The sequence below is a fragment of the Chelonoidis abingdonii genome, chromosome 3, assembly GCF_003597395.2.
Source record: "Chelonoidis abingdonii isolate Lonesome George chromosome 3, CheloAbing_2.0, whole genome shotgun sequence".
Lineage (NCBI taxonomy): Eukaryota > Metazoa > Chordata > Testudines > Testudinidae > Chelonoidis > Chelonoidis abingdonii.
The window spans coordinates 779,911-800,876 of record NC_133771.1 but is presented as its reverse complement, the minus strand read 5'-3'; the positions used below and the strand labels follow the sequence as shown (position 1 = coordinate 800,876).

At 55.8% G+C, this 20,966-nt stretch overlaps 1 protein-coding gene across 3 annotated transcripts; it reads right to left on the bottom strand.

Annotated features, from left to right (window-relative positions):
* Positions 1-566: 566 nt before the first annotated feature.
* Positions 567-17,096, bottom strand: ZNF513 (zinc finger protein 513). 3 transcript variants are annotated; one of them, XM_032775208.2, is made up of 5 exons: positions 17,057-17,096; positions 15,752-15,883; positions 11,653-11,739; positions 2,101-2,688; positions 567-1,545 (listed from the first exon to the last, which is right to left on the bottom strand). In XM_032775208.2, the coding sequence occupies exons 1-5, from the start codon at positions 17,079-17,081 to the stop codon at positions 797-799; spliced, it is 1,581 nt and encodes a 526-aa protein (XP_032631099.1). In that variant the 5' UTR covers positions 17,082-17,096; the 3' UTR covers positions 567-796. The 3 variants fall into 3 exon arrangements, with proteins under 3 accessions (XP_032631099.1, XP_032631100.1, XP_032631103.1); XM_032775209.2 differs by lacking the exon at positions 11,653-11,739; XM_032775212.1 differs by lacking the exons at positions 11,653-11,739; positions 15,752-15,883; positions 17,057-17,096 and adding an exon at positions 10,663-11,646.
* Between the last annotated feature and the right edge of the window lie 3,870 nt (positions 17,097-20,966).

Sequence of the window (20,966 nt, the reverse complement as noted above, 5' to 3'; positions counted from 1 at the left end):
CCCCTTGCTGGAGCCCACTGAGAAGCTCTTGGCTGTGCCTGAGGGTCGAGGGGCTCAAACTTCCTCACAGCCCTTGGGCTTAGCCAGGCGCCTCTGCACCCCAAATAGTGAAGCCAGCTACCCAAACTGACTTTAATGCTTTTATACACAATATAAATTACACAGCCTTGAGATGCACCCCGGGGCGGGGGGCCAGGCCAGCCTCCCCCCCACCCCTCCCTCCTTCCTGCACCCGAGGGTGCTGGAGGAGGGAAGGGGCCATGCTCTGTGGTCCCTGACAACGTTTCCTTCCACTGCCTGGGCAGAGGCCGGCTGGCACTCCACCTCCTAGTCCCTGAACCCCCATTTCCAGGGGGGGCTGGCACAGGCAGAACTGCTCCAGGGAACAGCTGTGTGAGATTGGGGAGTGGGGGGTCTGTTCCCTCCCCCTGACAGCAGCTCCACACAGCTTGGGTGCTGCTTGGCCTGAGCCTCCCCTGCCAGAGAGGAGGGGTCACCAAGCCAGCCCTCTAGTGCCTACCGGGGGCTCAGACTCCATGGGCTTGGGGAGCACACAAGGCAGCAGCCATTGCCTGGCCCTGCAGGAAGCAGAGGCTTTTATTCCAAGCAGTGACACTGCTGGGCACAGCTGGGGTGAGGAGCGCCCTGGCCCTGGCTCCAGCTCAGGTTACCGGGCACCAATGGCTCTGAGTTCCTGCTTCCCACACCCAGCCTGTCTGAGGGGGGGGACCTGCCCCCAGCCAGCAGCAGCATTTCAGCCCCTGGCCATGCGCCTGCGGTGGGGCAGGCCCAGGTCCTAATGCAGGGAGGCCGCTGGGGGTGGCAGGGCCAGCCGGGGCTTGGCACTTGGGGGGCTGGCCCAGCCCTCAGCAGCAGGGCCGTGGATCTTCTGATGGCGCTTGTAGTTATCCCAGTGGCCGGTGGTGTAGGGGCAGTGGCGGCAGCGGAAGGGCTTCTCGCCCGTGTGGCGCAGCATGTGGCGCTTGAGGTTCATGCTCTGGTTGCAGCAGTAGCTGCACAGGCTGCAGCGGAAGGGTTTGTCGCCGGAGTGGATGCGGCCATGACGCTTGAGGTTGGCCAGGTTGCCACAGGCGTAGTCGCAGAGCTGGCACTTGTAGGGCCGCTCGCCTGTGTGCACACGCTGGTGTCGCTTGAGGTTGTCCAGGTGGGCGGAGGCGTAGGGACAGAGGGGGCAGGCGAAGGGCTTCTCGCCGCTGTGTGTCTTCATGTGGCGGGCCAGGTGGTTGGGGTAGTGTGTGGCGAAGGAGCACAGGCTGCAGGAGAAGCCCTTGGTGCCGCTCTCGGGGGGGCTCTCATCTGGCTCGGTGCTCAGCACGGCCAGGCTGCAGCGGCTGCAGATCTGCTCAACCAGGCTCTCGTCCTGCGCCAAGCCATCGTCCAGCACCAGCCCGCACATGCGGCAGGTGAAGGGGAAGAGCAGCTCTGGCAAGGCGTCTGCCTCGTCGCCCCGCAGGCGGGTGCAGCCAGGCAGGAGGGGGCTGCTGGCACCACTCACGTGCAAGTTCAGCTCCGGCAGCAGCGGCTCTGCAGGACAGGGCAGAGGGCAGCTGTGAGACTGGGGGTGGGGACCTCCTCCGCCTGCCATGTCCATTCCCCTCCTCTCTTCCCCCTGCCCAGTCCCCAATAGAACAAATCTAGCGTGGGGGGGAGGGGGGAGAGGCAACCCCCCCCCCACTTCCAATGCTCCTCACTCAACCCAACCAGCACGGGGGGGTTCCCTGCTCCCTGGCGATGGCAATCATGGTAATCCCACATTTCCTCCCCGAGCGAGCGAGTGCCAGGTGGGGAGGGGCTGGGCCAGCTGCTTGACAGAGCGTTTGGGGCACAGCGGGTGGGAGCAGGCTGGGCTCACAGGCCCGGTCAGCGGAGCTGGGCCTGAGACTTGGCCAGAGACAGCTCCACTCCTCCCAGGCTCCCAGACCCCACAGAGCAGGAGCTGCCCCTGGAGCCTCACTGGAAGCCAGTGACCACACTGGCTTCTCCTTCCAGGGCCCTGGAGCCCTGCCCTCGCTGGCCCAGCAAGGCTGCCTCAGAGCGGCCTGCTCTGGCCCACGTGCTGAGTGTGTCCTGCCCCCCTACCTTGGGCCTTGTCCCGGCAGCAGGGCCCCTCCTCCGCCTGGTGATGGCTCAGCATGTGGCGCTTGAGGTTACGGCTCTGGTTGCAGCAGTAGTCGCAGTCGCTGCACTGGAAGGGCTTGTCCTGGCTGTGGATGCGCTCATGGCGCCGCAGGTTGCCCAGGCTGCTGCAGGCGAAGCTGCAGGCCTGGCAGCGGTAGGGCCTCTCCCCCGTGTGTGTGCGTTTGTGCCGTGTCAGGTTCACCAGCTGAGCTGAGGCGTAGTCGCAATGCGGGCACTTGAAAGGCTTCTCACCGTTGTGGGTCTTCATGTGGCGCTTGAGGTGGCTGGAGTAGTGGGAAGCGAAGGGGCAGAGTTGGCAGGAGTAGAGCACACGCTGGCCCCGGGCCTCCTCGGCCCCCGCACACTGTTGGCAGCTCTGCCCCAAGCGCACGGCCAGTTGCAGGCCACACTGAGGACAAGGCGGGGCTGTGGGGCCAGGCTCCCGCCCCTCCTCAGGGTCACTCTCCACGCTCAGCTGCCGGTAGCTGGAGTAGTCCTCGTCGCTCAGCGAGTAAGCTGGGATGGAGATCTTCCCCACCAGGGAGTCCACTGCAAACGCCGCAGGGAGAGGGGAGCAGTCAGCGCAGAGGCCACACAGGACCTAACATCCACCCCCAGCAGCCACCCGCAGCCCCTCCCCTCTGGACTGGACACAAGAAGGGCCAGGCCAGGTCAGCCCAGCGTCCTGTCTTCTGACAGCGGCCGGAGCCAGACGCTTTACCAGGAACAAATAGAACTGAGCCATTATCTAGTGAGCCAACCCTGTCCTCGGTCCCAGCATGTGGTAGCCACAAGCCAGGGGACACCCAGTGTGGGGGGCTGCATCCTGACCATGTTGGCTATAGCCAGTGATGGACCTGTCCTCTAGGAACTTACCTTGTTCTTTTTTAACCCTGTTAGAGTCTTGGCCTTCACAATATCCCCAGGTTGACTGTGTTGTGTGAAGAAATACTTCCTTTTGTTTGTTTTAAACCTGCTGCCTGTTAACTTCATTTGGTGACCCCTACTTCTTGTGTTAGAAGGAGGAGTAAATAACACTTCCTTATCTACTGTCTCCACACCACTCATGATTTTATAGACCTCAATCATATCCTCCCTTAGTCATCTCTTTGCCAAGCTGAAAAGTCCCAGTCTTCTTAATTTCTCCTCATAGAGAAGTCGTTCCAGACCCCTAATAATTTTTGTTGCTCTTTTCCGAACCTTTTCCCACTCCACTCTCTCTCTTTTGAGACATCTGCACCCAGCATTCAAGATGTGGGCGAACCAGGGATTTATAGAGAGGCAATATGATATTTTCTGTCTTATTATCCAGCCCTCTCCTAATGGATCCTATGTTCGGTTTGCCTGTGTCTGCCATGGCACACTGAGCGGATGTTTTCTGAGAACTATCCATAACTCTCTCTCTTAAAAGGTAACAGCTAATTTAGCCCCCATCATTGTATATGTAGCGTTGGGATTCTGGTTTCCAACGTGCATCACTTTGCACTGATCAACATTGAATTTCACCTGCCATTTTGTTGCCCAGTCACCCAGTTTTGTGAGAGCTTTTCGTGGTTTGCTTTGGACTTTGCCACCTCAGTGTTTACACCTTTTCCTCTACATCATTTATGAATGTGCTGAAGGGCACTGATACCAGTGCAGGAGCCTGCCCCTGAATAGCCATCCATGAGCCCCTCCCCTTTGGGCTGCACCCACCCACCAGGCTACAGAGGCATTTGCATAGGACACCCCAGCAGACACTAGTGCCCAACAGCTGGGCTTGCCCACACAGGACCCCCACTCCATGGAACTGCAGTGGTTCCCTCTACATCTGCTGGCCAGGCCCTCAGAGAGGCCATTAAACCAGCATGAGAGCTGGCAAGGGGGCTGGCTGGACCTCCACTGACCACCCACCCAGCAGGGTCACCCCATGGCAAGGGCACAGCTGAAGCCAAGCAGCTGAACCAAGAGAATCGTCCCGGTAGTGCCCCAGCCAGACAGATGGCAGTCAGGGGCAATGCCCATGTGCCCCATGCTGTCCTGCTGGCAGCCTGGGCCAGGGGAGCACAGGGCTTGCAGACAGCTGCACTCCAGGCCCTGAGAGAGGCACACACTGGGCCAGCGAGCTTTGCAGCAGTGTGCTCATGCAAATGCCATCTTCCCAGACAGCACTGCTTCTCCAACACAGCCGAACCCCAGGCTGCCTTCTAAGCACCTGCCACTGGCTCCTCAAGCCCTCCCACTCCTGGCTCCGCAACGCCCTGCATGGGGCCTCGCTGCTTGTTCCAGAAAATGGATAAAACGCCTGGGCCCATCCCCTATCACAGAGGCAGAGGTTTCCTGTCTCTTCTCTTCCTCTAACTCCAGTGACCCCCTCCAGCCTCCTCATCTGCCTTGTGCTCACTCTCACCCCCACCCTCTCCTCAGGCTCCAGCCAGGACTAGGCGGCTTTAGTTTCTCCCCCTTAAAAATCCATTTGCCTCTCCAGCTACCACCCCCGACCTGTTTCCCCCTCCATCAGTGAGCTCACTAACTGCACGGAGCTGGGAAGGATGGGACAGAGGCCCTGGAGGCCAAAGTTGGCTGCTAAGGAAGAGACTGAAGTCCGGGACCTGCATGGGAGCCATTCTCTGAAATGCTTCCAGTTCCACACACAGGGCCAGTTAGACAGCTAGAACTGCAGGGTCTGAATGCGTGGATGAAAGGATAGTGTAGGGAAAAGGGGTTTAGATTTATTAGGAACTGGGGAAGCTTTGGGGAAGGAGGAGCCTATACAGGCAGGATGGGCTCTACCTACACCAAACTGGAACCAGATTGCTGGCATGTCAAATTAAAAAGGTCAGAGGAGTTAGGCCTGGGGGAGACCTGAGAGGTGTGGAGGAGCACATGATTCAGACAGAGGCATTGCTTAGGGGAGTAGCCTAGTAAAGGGGAAAGGACAGCAACTGATAACGTGCAGGCAGGAGTTAAACGAGAGAGTGTCCCGTTCAATGATGTCACAACAAGGCAGACAACTAAATAGTGACATTTTATAAGTGCTTGTTTACACATGCAAGAAGTCTAACTAGTAAGATGGATGAACCTGAGTGCCTGGTATTAAATGAGCCTGTTGATATAGGAGGAAACATGGAAACTTGGCAGACTGATGATAATCAATGCAACACTAATTCCTATACATTTTGTACCCTGGTAGGACAGAACGGGTGGTCCTGGTTGGGAGCAGTACTATAAGTGAAAGAAAGCACAGAGTAAAAAAATCTTAAATGACTCAAATGGTACCACAGACTGACACTCTCTGGACAGAAATTCCAGGCATGAATAAGAAGAATATAGCAGTAGGGACACACAACTGGCCAGGATGGCGATGGAGACTGGGAAATGCTCAGGGGGATTAGAGAGACTGTAAAAATAGAAAATGCAGTAATGGGAGACTTCACCTATCCCCCTACTGACTGGGAACAGGTCACGTCAGGATAGGATGCAAAGAACATTTCTAGATGCCATTAATGAGGGGTGCTTGGGGCAGCCAGTCCTGGAACCCCCGGGGCAGTGGCGAGTCTTGCCCTAGTGCTGCTCTACATAAGGCTGCAAGTTAATCTTACTTGCGCTAGTTCGGTAACGTAAGTTACTGAACTCCCGTCAATGTACAGTGGTGTCTGCACTGCACCATGTCGACGGGAGATGCTCTCCCATTAATGCAGCTTCTGCTCTTAGGGAGGAGGAGCACACACCTTGCCAGGAGATCGCTTGCCCATCAACTCAGCACGTCTTCACCAGACCTGCTAAATCGACGGCACTGCACCAATTGCAGCAGTGCCAGTTCCGCCGGTAGTGGAGACATGGCCTTTGTCCTACGTGGCAGCGCACAGGATCTGATCCAGGCAGTGAATGTAGTGGAACTGCTCAGCAATAGTGACCATAATGTAATTAAATGGAACATCCTTCTGGGGGGGAAATATGAAAGAAACCCCCCATAGTAGCATTTAACTTCAAAAAGGGGAACTACACAAAAAGGAGGCGGCGAGTTAAGTGGAAAATAAAAGGAGCAGTCACAAGAGTGCATGGAAACTTCTTACCACCTCCATAACAGAGGCTCAAACCATACGTATACCCCCCACCCCCCAAGAGAATGCCATCATTGCTAAACAGAGTCAAAGCAGCAGCCAGAGACACAGACACCCCTTAAATATTGTAAGTCAAATCTTACTGAGGAAAAAAGAAAGGATAAACTCTGGCAAGTCGTGTAAAATGTAATTAGGCAGGTAAAAAAAAGAATCTGAAGAGCAACTAGCAAAAGACTAAAAAATTTTGTTGTTTGTTTTTTTAAGTACATCAAAAGCAGGAGGCCTGCCAGACAAACAGTAAGACCACCGGACAATCGAGGTGCTAATGGAGCACTCAAGGATGACAAGGACAAGTTACAGGAATTCTTTGCATCAGTCTTCACTCCAGATCACTTGAGGGAATTTCCCATTCTTGAGCCATTCTTTTTAGGTGACAAATCTGAGGAGCTGTCCCCAGTTGAGGGGTCAGTGGAGAAGATTCTGGAACAAATGGATAAATTAAAGAGGAATAGGTCACCAGGACCAGATGGTGTCACCCAAGAGTTCTGAAAGAACTCAAATGTGAAATTGAAGAACTGTGGTATGTAACCTATTGCTTAAGTCAGTCTCTGTACCAGATGACTGGAGGATAGTTAATATGATGCCAATTTTTTAAAAAGGACTCCAGAGGCCATCCTGGCAATTACAGGCCAGTAAGCCTGACTTCAGTAACAGGCAAATTGATTGAAACTATAGGAAAGAACAGAAGTATCAGACACAGAGGAACATGATATGTTGGAGGAAGAGTCAACATGATTTTTGTAAAGGGAAATCATGCCTTGCCAATTAGAATTCTCTGAGAAGGTCAACAAGCATGTGGACAAGGGGGATCCAGTGGATATAGCGTACCTGGACTTTCAGAAAGCCGTTGAGAAGATCCCTCAGCAATGGCTCTTAAGCAAACATGGGATTAGATTAGGGGGTTAGACTAGATGACTCTTGCAGTCCCTTCTATCCCTGACTCTATAATTCTACAATAAGAGGGAAGGTCATCTCGTGGATCAGTAACTGGTTACAAAACAGGAAACAAGGGGAAAGAATAAATGGTCAATTTTGACAGTGGAGAGAGGTAAATAGCAGGGTCCCTAGAGGTCTGTACTGGGACCAGCTGTTCAGCATATTCGTAAATGATCTGGAAAAAGGGGTAAACGATACAAAACGACTCAAGATAGTTAAGTCCAAAGCAAGCTGTGAGGAGCTCCAAAGGGATCTTACAAAACTGGGCGAATGGGCAACAAAATGTCAGATGAAATTCAGAGCTGATAAATACAAAGTAATGCACAGTGGAAACTAATCTGAACTCTACATACACAATGATGGGGTCTAAATCAGCTGTTACCACTCAAGAAAGATCTTGAGGGCATTGTGGACAGTTCTCTGAAAATATCAGCTCAAAGTGCAGCAGCAGCCAAAAAAGTGAACAGAATGGTAGGAACCAAAAGGAAAAGGGTAGATAATCAGCCAATAAATATTATAATGCCACTGTCTAAATCCACGGTCCAGCCATACCTTGAATACTGCGAGCAGTTCTGGTTTCCCCAGCTCAAAAAAAAAAAGATATATTGGAATTTGAAAAAGTAGATAGAAAGGCAGGAAAAATGATGAGGGGTCTGGAACAGCTTCCACATGAGGAGAGATTAATAAGACTGGGACTTTTCAGCTTGGAAATGAGACGACTAAGGGGAGATATGACAGAGGTCTATAAAATTATGACTGGTGTGGAGAAATTGAACAAGGAAGTGTTATTTACGCCTTCTCATAACAAGAACTGGGGGTCATCCAATTAAATTAATAGGCAGCAGGTTTAAAACAAATCTAAGGAAGTATTTCTTCACATGATGCACAGTCAGCTTGTGGAACTCGTTGCCAAGAGGTGCTGTGAAGGCCAGAAGTATAACTGGTTCATAAATAATTAGATAAGTTCACAAACAATAGGTCCACGAACAGCTATTAGCCAAAATAGTCAAGGATGGAACCACATGCTCCAGGTGTCCTACTTCAGGAGGAATTCTGCGCCACTGTGCATGTGCAGAAGGACAAGTGCAGCGTCCTGCACTTAGGAAGGAAGAATCCCATGCACTGCTACAGAATAGGGACCGTGTGGCTAGGCAGCAGTTCTGCAGAAAAGAACCTAGGGGTTACAGTGGACAAGAAGCTGGATATGAGTTGACAGTGTGCCCTTGTTGCCAAGAAGGGCAATGACATATTGGGCTGTAATAGTAGAAGCATTACCAGCAGATCGAGGGAAGTGAATATTCCCCTTTATTCGGCACTGGTGAGGCCACATCTGGAGTACTGTGTCCAGTTTTGGGTCCCCCACTACAGAAGGAATGTGGACAAATTGGAGAGAGTCCAGCGGAGGGCAACAAAAATGATTCATGTGCCCCAGCCCCCTGCTTATGAGGAGAGGCTGAGAGAACTGGGCTTATTTAGTCTGCAGAAGAGAAGAACGAAGGGGAGATTTGATAGCTGCTTTCAACTACCTGAAAGGGGGTTCCAAAGAGGATGGATCTAGACTGTTCTCAGTGGTAGCAGATGACAGAACAAGGAGTAATGGTCTCAAGTTGCAGTGCGGGAGGTTTAGGTTGGATATTAGGAAAAACTTTTTTACTAGGAGGGTGATGAAGCACTGGAATGGGTTACCTAGGGAGGTGGTGGAATTACAGAATATCAGGGTTGGAAGGGACCTCAGGAGGAATCTAGTTCAACCCCCTGCTCAAAGCAGGACCAATCCCCAGACAGATTTTTGCCCCAGATCCCTAAAGGGCTCCCTCAAGGATTGAACTCACAACCCTGGATTTAGCAGGCCAATGCTCAAACCCTGAGCTATCCCTCCCCTCTTCCTCAGCGGTTTTTAAGGCCTGGCTTGACAAAGTCCTGACTTGGATGATTTAGTTGAGGTTGGTCCTGCTTTGAGCAGGGGGTTGGACTAGATTCCTCCTGAGGTCCCTTCCAACCCTGATATTATGTCCCCTGCAGATCCCCTCACCCCTAGAAACAGATTCAGCAGTGGAGGTGCTGCAGTTACACCTTTTGCCCACCAGGGGCTGCTGTGGCACCAGATGAGAGGGCAGCTGGCTCTGGGCTAGAGTAAGAAGCTGTAGAGAGGGAGGGGGCAGTAGCTGCCTTCTTACAGCACCTTGCCTGTGGAGCCAGGTGAGGGGAGACAGGATATAGGGGAGGATGACCAGAGTGGGGCATGTCACAGACTGGGGTTCAGAAGGGCCGGGGGGATGGGACAAACAAAGGAGGGGGCACAAAGCCAGTGAGGTGACAGCATTGAGCCAGGGGCAGAATGGGAGTGGGGGTGCAGGGACACATGGGGATGGGGGGAGCAGTGGTCAAGTGGGGGTGTAGAAACACATGGGGGAGAGGAGGTGCATGGGGGATGGGGCAGATGTGCCTGTCTGAATGGGAGAGGCTGGGGGTCAGCCAGGGTCTGCATGGGAAGGCCCCCCAACTCCTGAACAACCTCTCCCACCCTGCCAAAAAAAACCCTGTTCCATACATCTCCCACCCACACCTAACAACCCTCCAGGTTCACTCCCAGGGCCCTGCCCAGCAATTCCTTCCCTCTCCCTCAGCTCCTCCGTTACCCCGACTCCCCCGGCCTTTGCACTGCTTCTTAGGGGTGGGGGAAATACGGTTCTGTGTTGTAGTTTAAATGAATTATTATTCAAAGGTCTGTATTAGTGTCCCTAGTAAGGAATCTATTTGTCAAAAAACATTTCCTGAGTCGTCTTTGTTGTCAGTATTGTTACAGACATACTTGCTGACCGGTATTTTGAAATAAATTACCAAAATAATTGAAGCTGGCATGATTATATTGTGTTATTTTGACAAATAAAAGATGCAGAATTTTAAAATATTGCATGCAGAATTTTTATTTTTTTGGCACAGAATTCCACGGGGATTAGTGTCCCTAACCCTCTGACTAGGACTAGGGGGGAGGGATAGCTCAGTAGTTTGAGCATTGGCCTGCTAAACCCAGGGTTGTGCGTTCAATCCTTGAGGGGGGCCACTTAGGGATCTGGGGCAAAAATCAGTACTTGGTCCTGCTAGTGAAGGCAGGGGGCTGGACTCGATGACCTTTCAGGGTCCCTTCCAGTTCTAGGAGATGGGTATATCTCCAATTAAAAAACAACAAAAAAGACTGGATGACAGGGGCTAGATCACTCAATAACTGCTCTGTTCTGTTCATTCCCACTGGAGCATCTCTCACTGGCCACTATTCCTCTGGCCGTTCTTATGTTCATTTTCTACAATATCAATCTGGAGTTCCTCTCCTCAACTCCATCCAAGATCCTCTCTGACCTTGCTTCCATCCCTCACTCTCCACTGAAACTGCTCTTGCTGAAATCTCTGATGACCTCTCCCTAGCCAAAGCTCAGAACCAGTGCTCCATCCTCACCCTCCTTGAGCTGTTAGCTGCCTTTCATACCGCTGACCATGCTCCTCTGCTTGCAGCCTTGTCTTGCCTTGGTTTCCATGACTCTGTTCTCTTCTGGTTCTCCTACTGCTCCAGTTGCTCCTTCAGCGCATCCTTTGGAGGATCCTCGTCTCTTTCTGTGGGGGTTCCACAGGCTCTGTCCTTGGTCCCCTGCTCTTCTCCACGCCCATCTCCTGCTGCCAAACTACAACCTCGTCCTGTCTTGCTGACGTCTCCTCGCAGATGCCGAGCCATCAGCTGAAGTGCAACATGGCTAAGACAGAGCTTCTTAATCTTCCCCATGTCACATGCCTGCTACCTCCTATCTCGATCGCTGAGGACTCCTCCACCATCCAGCTGTCACTCAGGCCCATCACCTGAGTATCGGCTTCGACTCAGACCTCATTCTAGGCCTTCACTTGCAGGCGGTGTCTAAATCTTGCCAATTCTTTCTGCATAACAGCTCTTGGATCCAGCCTAATCTGTCCATCCACCCAACTAAAACCTTCCACCAGGCTCACATCTCACTTACTGCAACATCCTGCCCTCTGGCCTTCACAAAGGCAACCTTGTCCCACTCAGGTCCATTCAGAATTCTGCTGCAAAGATCTCTGTCCTAGTCTGGGGCACTCTGACCATGTCACCCCTCTCTGAACCCCTCCACTGGCTTCCCCTTCTCTAGTGCACCAAATCATTTGTGCAGGGCCTAGAAAGTGAAGACAAGCAATTTCGCTCTCACTCACAATTGAAGGCCGACTCCTGCAACTGACCAAGCACTAGCACCCACTGGTTACATTTTAAACAGGCACCCCAGTGTTTTCTGCCTGGCTGCCTCTCACCTGGGGGGTTCCCTGCAAAGTTCCACTAAACTCATGACCCTCCTTCAGCACCCGCTTTTTTCTGAGGCCTAGGAAAGCCTGACAAAGGGTAGTCTGCTGGTGGGCTCAGCCCACTGCCCATCATGCTGACCAATACCATTGCACTGTTCCCTTGGACCCCCACCCTCGCCTTTGTCCACGTCTTGTCTAAGGCAGCCAGCGCCTTGGGACAGCCCCGAGCACAATGGGAGCTTGGTCCGTAGGTAGGGTCCTAGGCACGATGGGAACACAAATGAATAATACAAAGAGGGGCTGCCTTCATGGACAATGCCCACCCCGGCAGAGGGGTCAAAGTAGGTCGCTAAATGATGGCGGCAGGTCAAACATAGCGAGCAATTGGAACTGCTTGCGAAGCTGGGCTCACTAATCCAGCCAAACATACAATCCTGCACCCAGGGACAGAGAGTTACAGCTCGGGGGACTGTCCTGAGAGTAGAGTCAGCACAGGACTTGTATCTACTCTGACTCCTAACTGACCACGTGCTCCCAGCGGGATGCTCCACTGGAACAACCGGCCGAGGGCTGCGGAGGCTTCTCCAGCCCTTGAAGTTTTTAGGTGCCGCTCTAGCTCTGCTGGAAGTTCTGGGCCCAAGACGGGACTCATCGGGCGGGTTCTCTGGCCTGCATGATGCAGGAGGTCAAACTAGATGATCACAATGGTCCCTTCCAATAAGAGAGCTTTGTGACCATCCCGGAAAGAACCTATGGGCTGCAGGGACCAACACGTGAACCACTGTGTGTCCAGGAGCAGGCTGGAGAACAGACCCACTTGCACAGCAGCAGCGCTCGCAGGATCTGCCCAGGGCAGGCTGAGGGACAGTTCTGGGGAACCTGCCAAGGCTCCTGCGCTGTTTAGTGCAGAGGGCCCAGTCCTTGTGCCAGTGCCGAGCTCTCCTCTCCTCTCCCCCACTGCACTGGGAGCCCATGCAGTGCTTGGCAATGACACGTGCTGGGCTCGTCCAAGCCAAGAGCACGCGGCCCCATGCCGAGGGCTAGTGAACACCAGGTGACAGAGCTGCAAGGCGGGGCAGGGTGGGGCCAGCAGCCAGATAGGCATGCAGTGCACGCCCGATCAGCACACCCAGCTGAGCACATGGCCCAGCTCTGCGCCACTAACCCCCAGAGACCTTGGAGTGCTCTGCAGAGGTCACGGTCGCTATCCTGTCTGCAGATAGGGGCAGGGAGGTGCAGAGTGCGGGACTTACCACAGGTCACTGACAGAGGCAGGAAGACATCCGGGCTGCCAGCTCAGGGCCCCATACACAGGGACACGCGGTCTCTTATGGCCACCCGCCTAAATGATGTCTCTCCATAGATCTTCACTGCTGGGGTAATGGAGACTTCTCCAGAAACATCACTCTGCTGATTGGAGCTCAGACTGCTAAGGCCATTGCAGCCAGCGAGTGTGACCATCTGCAGAACGGGCCACTGACCCTCCTCCAGGGACTCCTGCATCAAGCCCAGAACTGTTGGCTGAGCCAGAGCAGATCTTCAAAAAACAAGAGTGCCCAATCTTCTAACTTCTCCCAGGGCTGAGGAATCCTCCACACCCCCGGCCAGATGTCCCACGGTTAGGGTGACCAGATAAGAGATGTGAAATAGCTGGACGCGGGGGGTGGGAGTGGGAGGTACCGGCAGAGCAACAAACACCAAGAGCCGCTGGAGCATAGGAAAAATTGGTGGGGGCTAAGCACCCAGCGGCAACTCCACGCCCTGCCCCCCCATCCCAGCTCACCTTCGCTCTGCCTCCACCTACCGAGCTGGCTGCCTCATCCTGCTTCTCCCCGCTCCCTCCAGCGCTTGCATTGCCATACAGCTGATTAGCGCAAGCCTGGGAGGGATGGGGGAGGAATGCAGTGGGGAAGAGGCAGGGATTTGGGGAGGGATCCAATAGGGCAGTGAGGGGGCAGGGCCAGGGCAGGGATTTGGGAAGGGAGGGGTGTAGTCAGGGCAGGGCCGGGTTGGAGTTGGGCAGGGGAATGTTACCCCCGTCTGCCTGTGCGCCGGAGGGCAATTTGCGTCCCGACTGATTAAATATCAGGACGTCTGGTCACCCTACCCATGGTTAATCCCCCTCACTGGGAAACATCTGCACCTTATTTCCAAGCTGAATTTCTCCAGTTTCAGATCCCAGCCTGCCTTTGTCTGCCAGACTGAAGAGCCATCTGCTAGGAGAATCCTTCCAGATCCTGCTCCAAGTCACCTCTTCACTTTCCCTTGGTTGAGCTAAATAAACGAGCTTCGTCAGTCTTTCGCTGCAAAGCAGGCTTTCCAGATCTCAAATCATTCTTGTGGCTCTTCGCGGAACCCCTTCCAATTCATCAATATCCTGTTTGCAGTGTGGTCGCAGCATCCAGCAACGGTTTCAATAATGTCACATACAGAGGTAACACCATCTGCCAATTTATACGTCTGAGGATCACGTTTAGCCTCTTCGCAGCAGCGTGGCCCTGGGAGCCGACGTTCAGCTGGCCCACAAGTCCCTTCCTGAGTCACTGCTTTCCAGGAAGTTCCTCTGGCTCGTGCTGCTAGAGACAGGACGACGCTCTGTGCTGCTAGAGACACAACTTTGCATTTGGCGGTGGTGTTGAAATGACACCTGTTGCTGCAGGATCCCATTGATGCCTGGCAGGGCCCTCCAAGGATGCCAGGGCCAGGGAGTTCTGCTTGGTGCACAGACATCACTTCATTTAGAACATACATTACAAACGTGCAGCCGGGAGGTGCAGCTCTGAGAAGCCAGGAATCAATCTATCATCTAAGGTTTTATAAGGCCGCGCATCTTCCACGCCAGTTCAACAGCTCCAGATGGACTCTCAGGGATTCTCTTTTCAGGCCAGGACTCTGCTTGGGGCAGGTCTGGGGGAGTTGGGTGCAGGTGGGAAGAGAGGAGAGTCGTTTACTGCACACCATCCAGTCCTGGAATGACTGCCTGCCTCCCGGCGTCTTGGAGCCCAGCAAGCATTCCTTCACCACCACCACCCCGACCCAGTCAGGTTCCTGGCTGATCTGTGCTGGGATCTCTGCACTCATGTAGCTGTGCCGGCGCAGATGACCAAGGTAGATGCACGACACTTGTGTGCCCAACCCTGGTGAGCGCAGCGCACACACACTAGGGGAGGAAACCCCCGAAGGTCACTGCCTGCAGCCCCGGGGCAGGAAGAGAATCCAGATCTTTGGGGCCTGTCCCATCCGGGGCTCCTCCGCCAGCACACTCCTGGCTCTGCCACCTGACACGTCAATTGCAGCAGCCTCAGATCAATCTTCCCCACAGCCCTGCCTAGCGAACTCGCCACGGCCCAGCAGCGACAGGCAACACGTGACACTGTCCCTACGTATGGGCATGAAGGGTGCCCAGATGACTGTAGCTCTCATGTCTTGACTTCGTCCACGCGCTTCCGTGGGCTCTCTCTGGACTTGCCTGTGCTTTTCACAGTGACAAACAAAGACCCTACCAGAGCCCAGGCAGCTCGGCCCCCCACCCAACCCGTTTCCTCTGCACAGAGCTCAGCAGTCGTGCGCTTGTCCCACAGGAACCCAGGCCACCTCTGAGGGAGCAGAACCCCCACATGACAGTACTCAAGCCCAGAGCGCGGGGTCAGACCCACCCCATCCATCTCTCACCCGACCTAGGCAAGCGCCCGCCCTGCCTCCGCACGGGTCCCAGGGTCACAGCTAATCAGGCACCTGGGCAGCACGATGGCAGATACAAGTCAATGTAGCCAAGGGTGGGTGAGGCACATGCCCGGCCTGGCCTTTCCCTAACCAGAACCTCAGGGGACACACACAGGGGTGCTGGGTCCTGCGGGCAATGCTCCCTTATGGCCCCAGGGGGCTCTGGAGACAGAGCTTCACAACTCCAGATCCCTCAGAAGCCCTAGCAGTTGCTGTTGGGAAACACAGAGGCTCCCCATCCTGCTCGGGATGGAGGTGACTGCAGGGAGGGGCCTGTGCCAGGGCCCCAGGACCAACTTCCTCCCCAAAACCCTGAGCACAGGGCCAGCTCCTTTCTCCCCCTTCTGCCCCCCAAACCAGCAACAACAGCTGCTGCCTGGACTACCAGCCTCCTAGTGCCCAGTAGAGACCACAGCCACTCCTGAGTGCAGGCCCTACGCTGGGGTCTAGCGGAGAGCTGCTCTCACCCAGCTCCAATGGAGGAGCGTCCCCCTTCACCGCAGGTCTACAGGGTCCCTCTGGAAAACACACACAGTCCATAGACAAACCTTCCAAGTCTTTCTCAAAGCCCATGATCCTGTCGCTGCTGTCCTCAAACTCCAGGTCCTGGCCTAGCAGTAGATCACTCTGCAGCACCAGATCCCCTCCTGGCGTCTCCTCGAGAGTGTCTTCAGTCTCCACTGCAACACATGGAGCGCCAGCCAGTTACTGCTGGGGCACAAGGAAATGTGCTATCATGGGCTGAGGACTTGAGTGCCCAGCTCTCTTCTTTCTGCCGCACAACCATGGGAGGCACGGGGAACGGACATTACCACTAGCGTCTTGAGCCAGGGCTGGGCCCCGCCACATGGGGAGCCGGGGCTTCGGCAGTGGCTCCAGGGAGAGTCCTCCACATGCTACCAGCTGCATGTGAAGTGCCCTCCGAGCCCCACATCCTACAGCATGGGGGAAAGGTGAACCCCTCAGTCCCGATGCCCCTGCTCAGGCTGCCTTCAGCGTCCAGAAACAGAGCTCCCATGGCACGCAGGGGAGCTAGGCAAGACAATGGAAGACTGGGGCACCTCCTTTTCCCTGTGCAGCAGGGACTTCACAACCGCTTCCTGCATGAAGAGAAAACGAGGCGCAAGGGGATTGGAGAAGCACTGACAGCCAGTAGAGGAGCCAGTCAGCCACTCAGCCAGGCCTGTATGGTGGAGCACACCGATGCCCTCAGGCCCCTCTGCAGGACAGAAGCACTGCATTCAAAGGTCCAGGCACACCCCCGCACTCAGGCCGTGGCTTCGCAGCTAGCCAGTGACAGCTAAGAGCCTGGCCAGCACCGCGACCACCTACACACAATTAGCATTGCTGGTCCCAACAGGGTGGGGGAAACCCGCAAGCTCTGTCCCCAAAACCCAACGCCTCTGCAAACAAGCAGCTACGCTGGCAGGAGACTCAGGTGACCAGATTAGATTTCATTTTGCCAGGGAGTTGTCAGTGCAGTCCAGGGGACGCTGAGCACAGCTGGCTGTTGGGAGAGTGCGCGCTGGCTTGCGTGGGACGTGCAGCTTTCGCCCCACTGCATGGCAGCTGGACTATTTGCAGTCCTGACCTGGTCCAGTGTCTGCGGCCCCTGAGCCTCGCCAGCTTTCCAGCCTTCACCCTCTCGCTCCCGTGGTGCTGGTGGGGAACTGAAATCCAAAGCGACTGGCTCAGGGCCCCACAGGGAGCCCTTGGCAGAGCACAGACTGGCTCCCAGGACAGCACCCTGTTCATGCAAGTTATTTCACCAAAGCCCACTGGTGCTCAGGTCAGATCTTGGGTTCTGCCATGCCACACACCCTTTCCTGCTCATCCCCCCGCCACGTGGAGACCTTCAAGAGAGGAGCCTGGAGCCATCTGCCTTGTGCATTTCACCGGGAGGGGAGGAAGAACAGCTTCCCCGATGGCTACTCCCCACCTGCTAAGAATGGGAAGAAATCAGAGATTCTGCTGCCTGAAAGGAACCGCTCACACGGCTTCTCTACCAGGGCTAGGGAGCTGCCCACCTATCCCCCCCGCACAAGGGCTCTATCCCAGGTTATGGCTGCACCACCAGCTAAGGCTGCGATTCCCTTGCTCAGGCGCACAGCAAACAAGTGCGAGTATCAACAGCCGTGTGGCCACAGCAGCCTGGGTAGCGGCAGCAGAGGCACGGCCTGGCTGTGCCAAGTACCTGCCCAGCGATTTCAGCTGTACCCAAGTTACTACAGCGAGGCTGTGACCTACACTCGTGCGACTTGCTGAGAGCTGGTGGACAGCAGCAGAGGAATCATTGCCACAGGCTCCTCAGAACGGAGCGGGGATGTCCCTATGGGGAGCTTCCTACAGATGCAACAGCATCTTCTCCACCTCGACAGACGGCCAGTGTAAGGGAAACGGACACCACCAAAAGCTGAATGTGCCAGGGTCTGGGGGCTGCCTCCCAGTGTCCGACTGCTATGGACACACAGCACCATTGGGCACCCCTGGACTGGGATCCTTGGGCTCCCCTGCAGCACCTGGAGCTTGGTGTCCAGCCTCCCCACTTGGACCAGCAGTGCAACACTTGGCTGCAAGGATGTTACAGCCAGGGGCACTAACACCCCCCACCCCCGGGCTGCTCTGCTACCCCCTAACCCCAGCGCCCCCCCAGGCTGCTCTGCTGCCCCCTAGCCGCTGCCCCCACGGCCGCTCTGCTATCCCCTAACCCCAGCGCCCTCCTCCTCCCTCCCTCCCAGGCAGCTCTCCTATCCCCTAATCCCAGCAGCCCCCCCCGGCCACTTCCCTAACCCCTATCCCCAGTGCCCCCCCCACTCCACTACCCCCTATCCCCAGTGCCCACCCTTCCCCGCAGGCTGCTCCCGCCCGCCCATTCCCAGGTAGCCCCCCTGCTTCTTATCGCATGTCGAGTGCCCCCCATTCCAGCGCCCCCCCTGCTCCCTGCTTGCCCGCCATTACCCATGTCCCCCCCACGCTGTCTGCTTCCCCCTCCCCAGCGCACCCCCACCCGTACCCCCTCTCTCGCGCCCCCCATCCCTCCCCCTTATTCCCAGTCCACCCCGCTCTCCACCAGCAGCGCCCGGGCTTCAGTGCTCTGCTTCCCTCTATCTCCACATGCCGCCCGCCCATCTCCTCTCCTCCCCATCCCCAGGCCCCCTCTCCGCTCCCGTCATTCCCAGTCCCCCTGCTCCGTCATCCCCCATTCCCAAATAGCGCCCCCTGCTCTCTTCTTGCCCCTCATTTCGACGTCCCCCAGGCTTGCTCTGCTCCCGCTTCCTCTCGCCACCCCCACTTCTACCCACCTAACTCAGCGCCCCCTCACTCCGTCTCACCCCCGTTCCCAGCACCCGCCTCCGCCTGCTCCCCCGCCCCAGTCCCGCCCCGGAATTACCGAATCTCCCCCAGCCCTCGCACTCGTTCACGGGCTGCGGGTGTGTCCTGCTTCCGCCGTGCATTCTTCCGGCAATCAGCCTCGGCCGCTCTCCCCTCCCCCGCTCCTTGCGCAATCCCACACGCCCCCCCGCTCAATTTGCCCCCTGCGGCTTGGAGCTGCGTAATGGCTCCGGCCCCATCCGCTTCCGGCTCGCTAGGGCGCTGTAGGAGCCCCGTGGCCCCTCGCTGAACGGCGTTGACTTAATCGAGCGCCCCACATCCGCTGCGGACGTCGACTGCGATGTTACCGTGCGGGGGGGCGTAGCGAGCTGGGGCCGACAGCCGAGGGATGCTTTGTGCGATGTTACCGAGGGGCGTGGGCAGTTTACCGCGGAGGGCGGGGCGTTGGCGGCCGAAGCGGGATTACGGCGGGAGCGGAGCGGGGCCGCGTTTCGGCGGCGGGCGCCGGGTCCGGCCGCGGGATCGGGGCGGGCGGGTTTCCGCGGGTGGAGGCTGGACGGGCGTGGTTTGTTATCGGGCGGTGGGGCGAGCGGTGCGGGGCGAGTCCTGGAGTTATTTCTCGGGGGGGTGAGGGCCGGAGCGTTGCGGGTTATCGGGGGGGGCGTGATCGGGCGGGGCCGAGCCGGGGTTGAGTTTACCCGGGGCGTAAGGAGGCCGACGGCTCCGGGGTATCGCGGGCGGCGGCGCTCGAGCCGGGGACGGCGGCGGCGCGGGCCGAGCTCGGTGAGCGGGTCGGTGTTCGGGGCGGGGTTACCGCGGGGAGGTTATGGCGCCGCGGCTGCAGTAGCTCCCTTAAGCGATCAAGCGCCCGCCCCGCCCCCCCCCCCTTCCGGGAGAGGCGAATTCTCGGTTTCTGTCTCGTTGGCTCCAGCCCGGCCCGCGCGGCTCCGGTGTCCGGGAACCCCGGCCGGCACCAGCCGCAGAGCCCGGCTCCCGGCGGAGGGACGTGTGGCTGCACCAGCCGCAGCTCAAGGGAGCAGTTAAGAAAGACAAGGACGTTGTAGTGTCCTGGCGGCCTGTCCCGCTGCCGGCTTGGGAAGAGCTGCTCCCTTCCGCTGGTGCAAACGCGGCACCAGCAGGGGCTGAGGACCTGGAGCAAAGGGAGAATTGAAAAAGCCCTGTGTCCCTAGGCCCAGATGCTCCCTCCCCGGCTACCGACAGAAATCTGCATCCTCATTCAATACAGCCGCTGTTCCACCGGATTTGAGAGTAGCAAAATATTTCATAATTTAAAATAATGGCCTAGCTCTGATTCGGGGAATTACAACCCAGCCAGCCTCACCTCAGTACTTGGGGATTTGGTTGAAATGATCATTAAGAGAACAAAATGCTCCAAGCAGCTCACTTTCAGCAAGGCTGGTGGAATCTTTGAATGTGTCAGTAAAGTACTGGCTAAGGGGGAAACTAGTTGACCGAATGTATTGAGTGAGATAAGGAGGGTGAGGTAATATCTTTTATGTGACCAACTCCTGTTGGGGAGAGAGAGAAGCTGTCTCCCTCCCAGAGCTCTGTGTACTGCAAAAGCTCGTTTTTCTCACCCACAGAAGTTGATCCAATAAAAGATATTCCCTCACCCACCTGCAGTCTCTCTCCTATCCTGGGACCAACAGGGCTGCAACTACACTGCCTATAAAAGATTTATGCAACAGACTCATGTTCCTGCTGGTAACTGGCCCCTTGTGGTCAGTCATGGCATGGTAGATGCTTTATCTTAATCCCTACTCCCTGGGTGTTTCCAACAAGTTTAAAATGAGCTTTGTATCCAAGAACGCCCTGTGAGTCTACAAAGAATCCATCAAACAAAAAAAGAAACCATTTCACCAAGGGCTTTGGTCCTACCACGCTCTCCTGTTGACCATCTTCAAATCCTTTAAAGCAAGAAGCTTCCTGGGGCTGGGATACAGCAGTCTTGCCCTTATCTGTGGATGAAGAACCTCCATTCTCTTCCCTGCAGCTGGGGCAGCAGGAATAGCCTTTGCAGTGATCTCCTTCCTTCCCCACCGGTTCTGCCTCCAGATCAACCCTCCCTGAATTCTAAAAAACTCTCTGGTAGGCCCAGCTGCTCATTTACCAGTTAAGCCCTAAAAGGCTCCTTGGACAATCTGTTCCCCTCAGGCTGGCTCACCAGCACTAGTCATGGGGAGACTGGACCCAGCTTCCTTCCTAAAAGGGAGAGTCACTGAGTACCCCCTGACAACCTTCACCAAGATCCCTCCCAAGAGGCTACTAAAGAAAAAAGATCTCCTGGCACTAGAAAAGGTTCAGAAAAGGGCAACTAAAATGATTAGGGGTTTGGAGAGGGTCCCATATGAGGAAAGATTAAAGAGGCTAGGACTCTTCAGCTTGGAAAAGAGGAGACTAAGGGGGGAT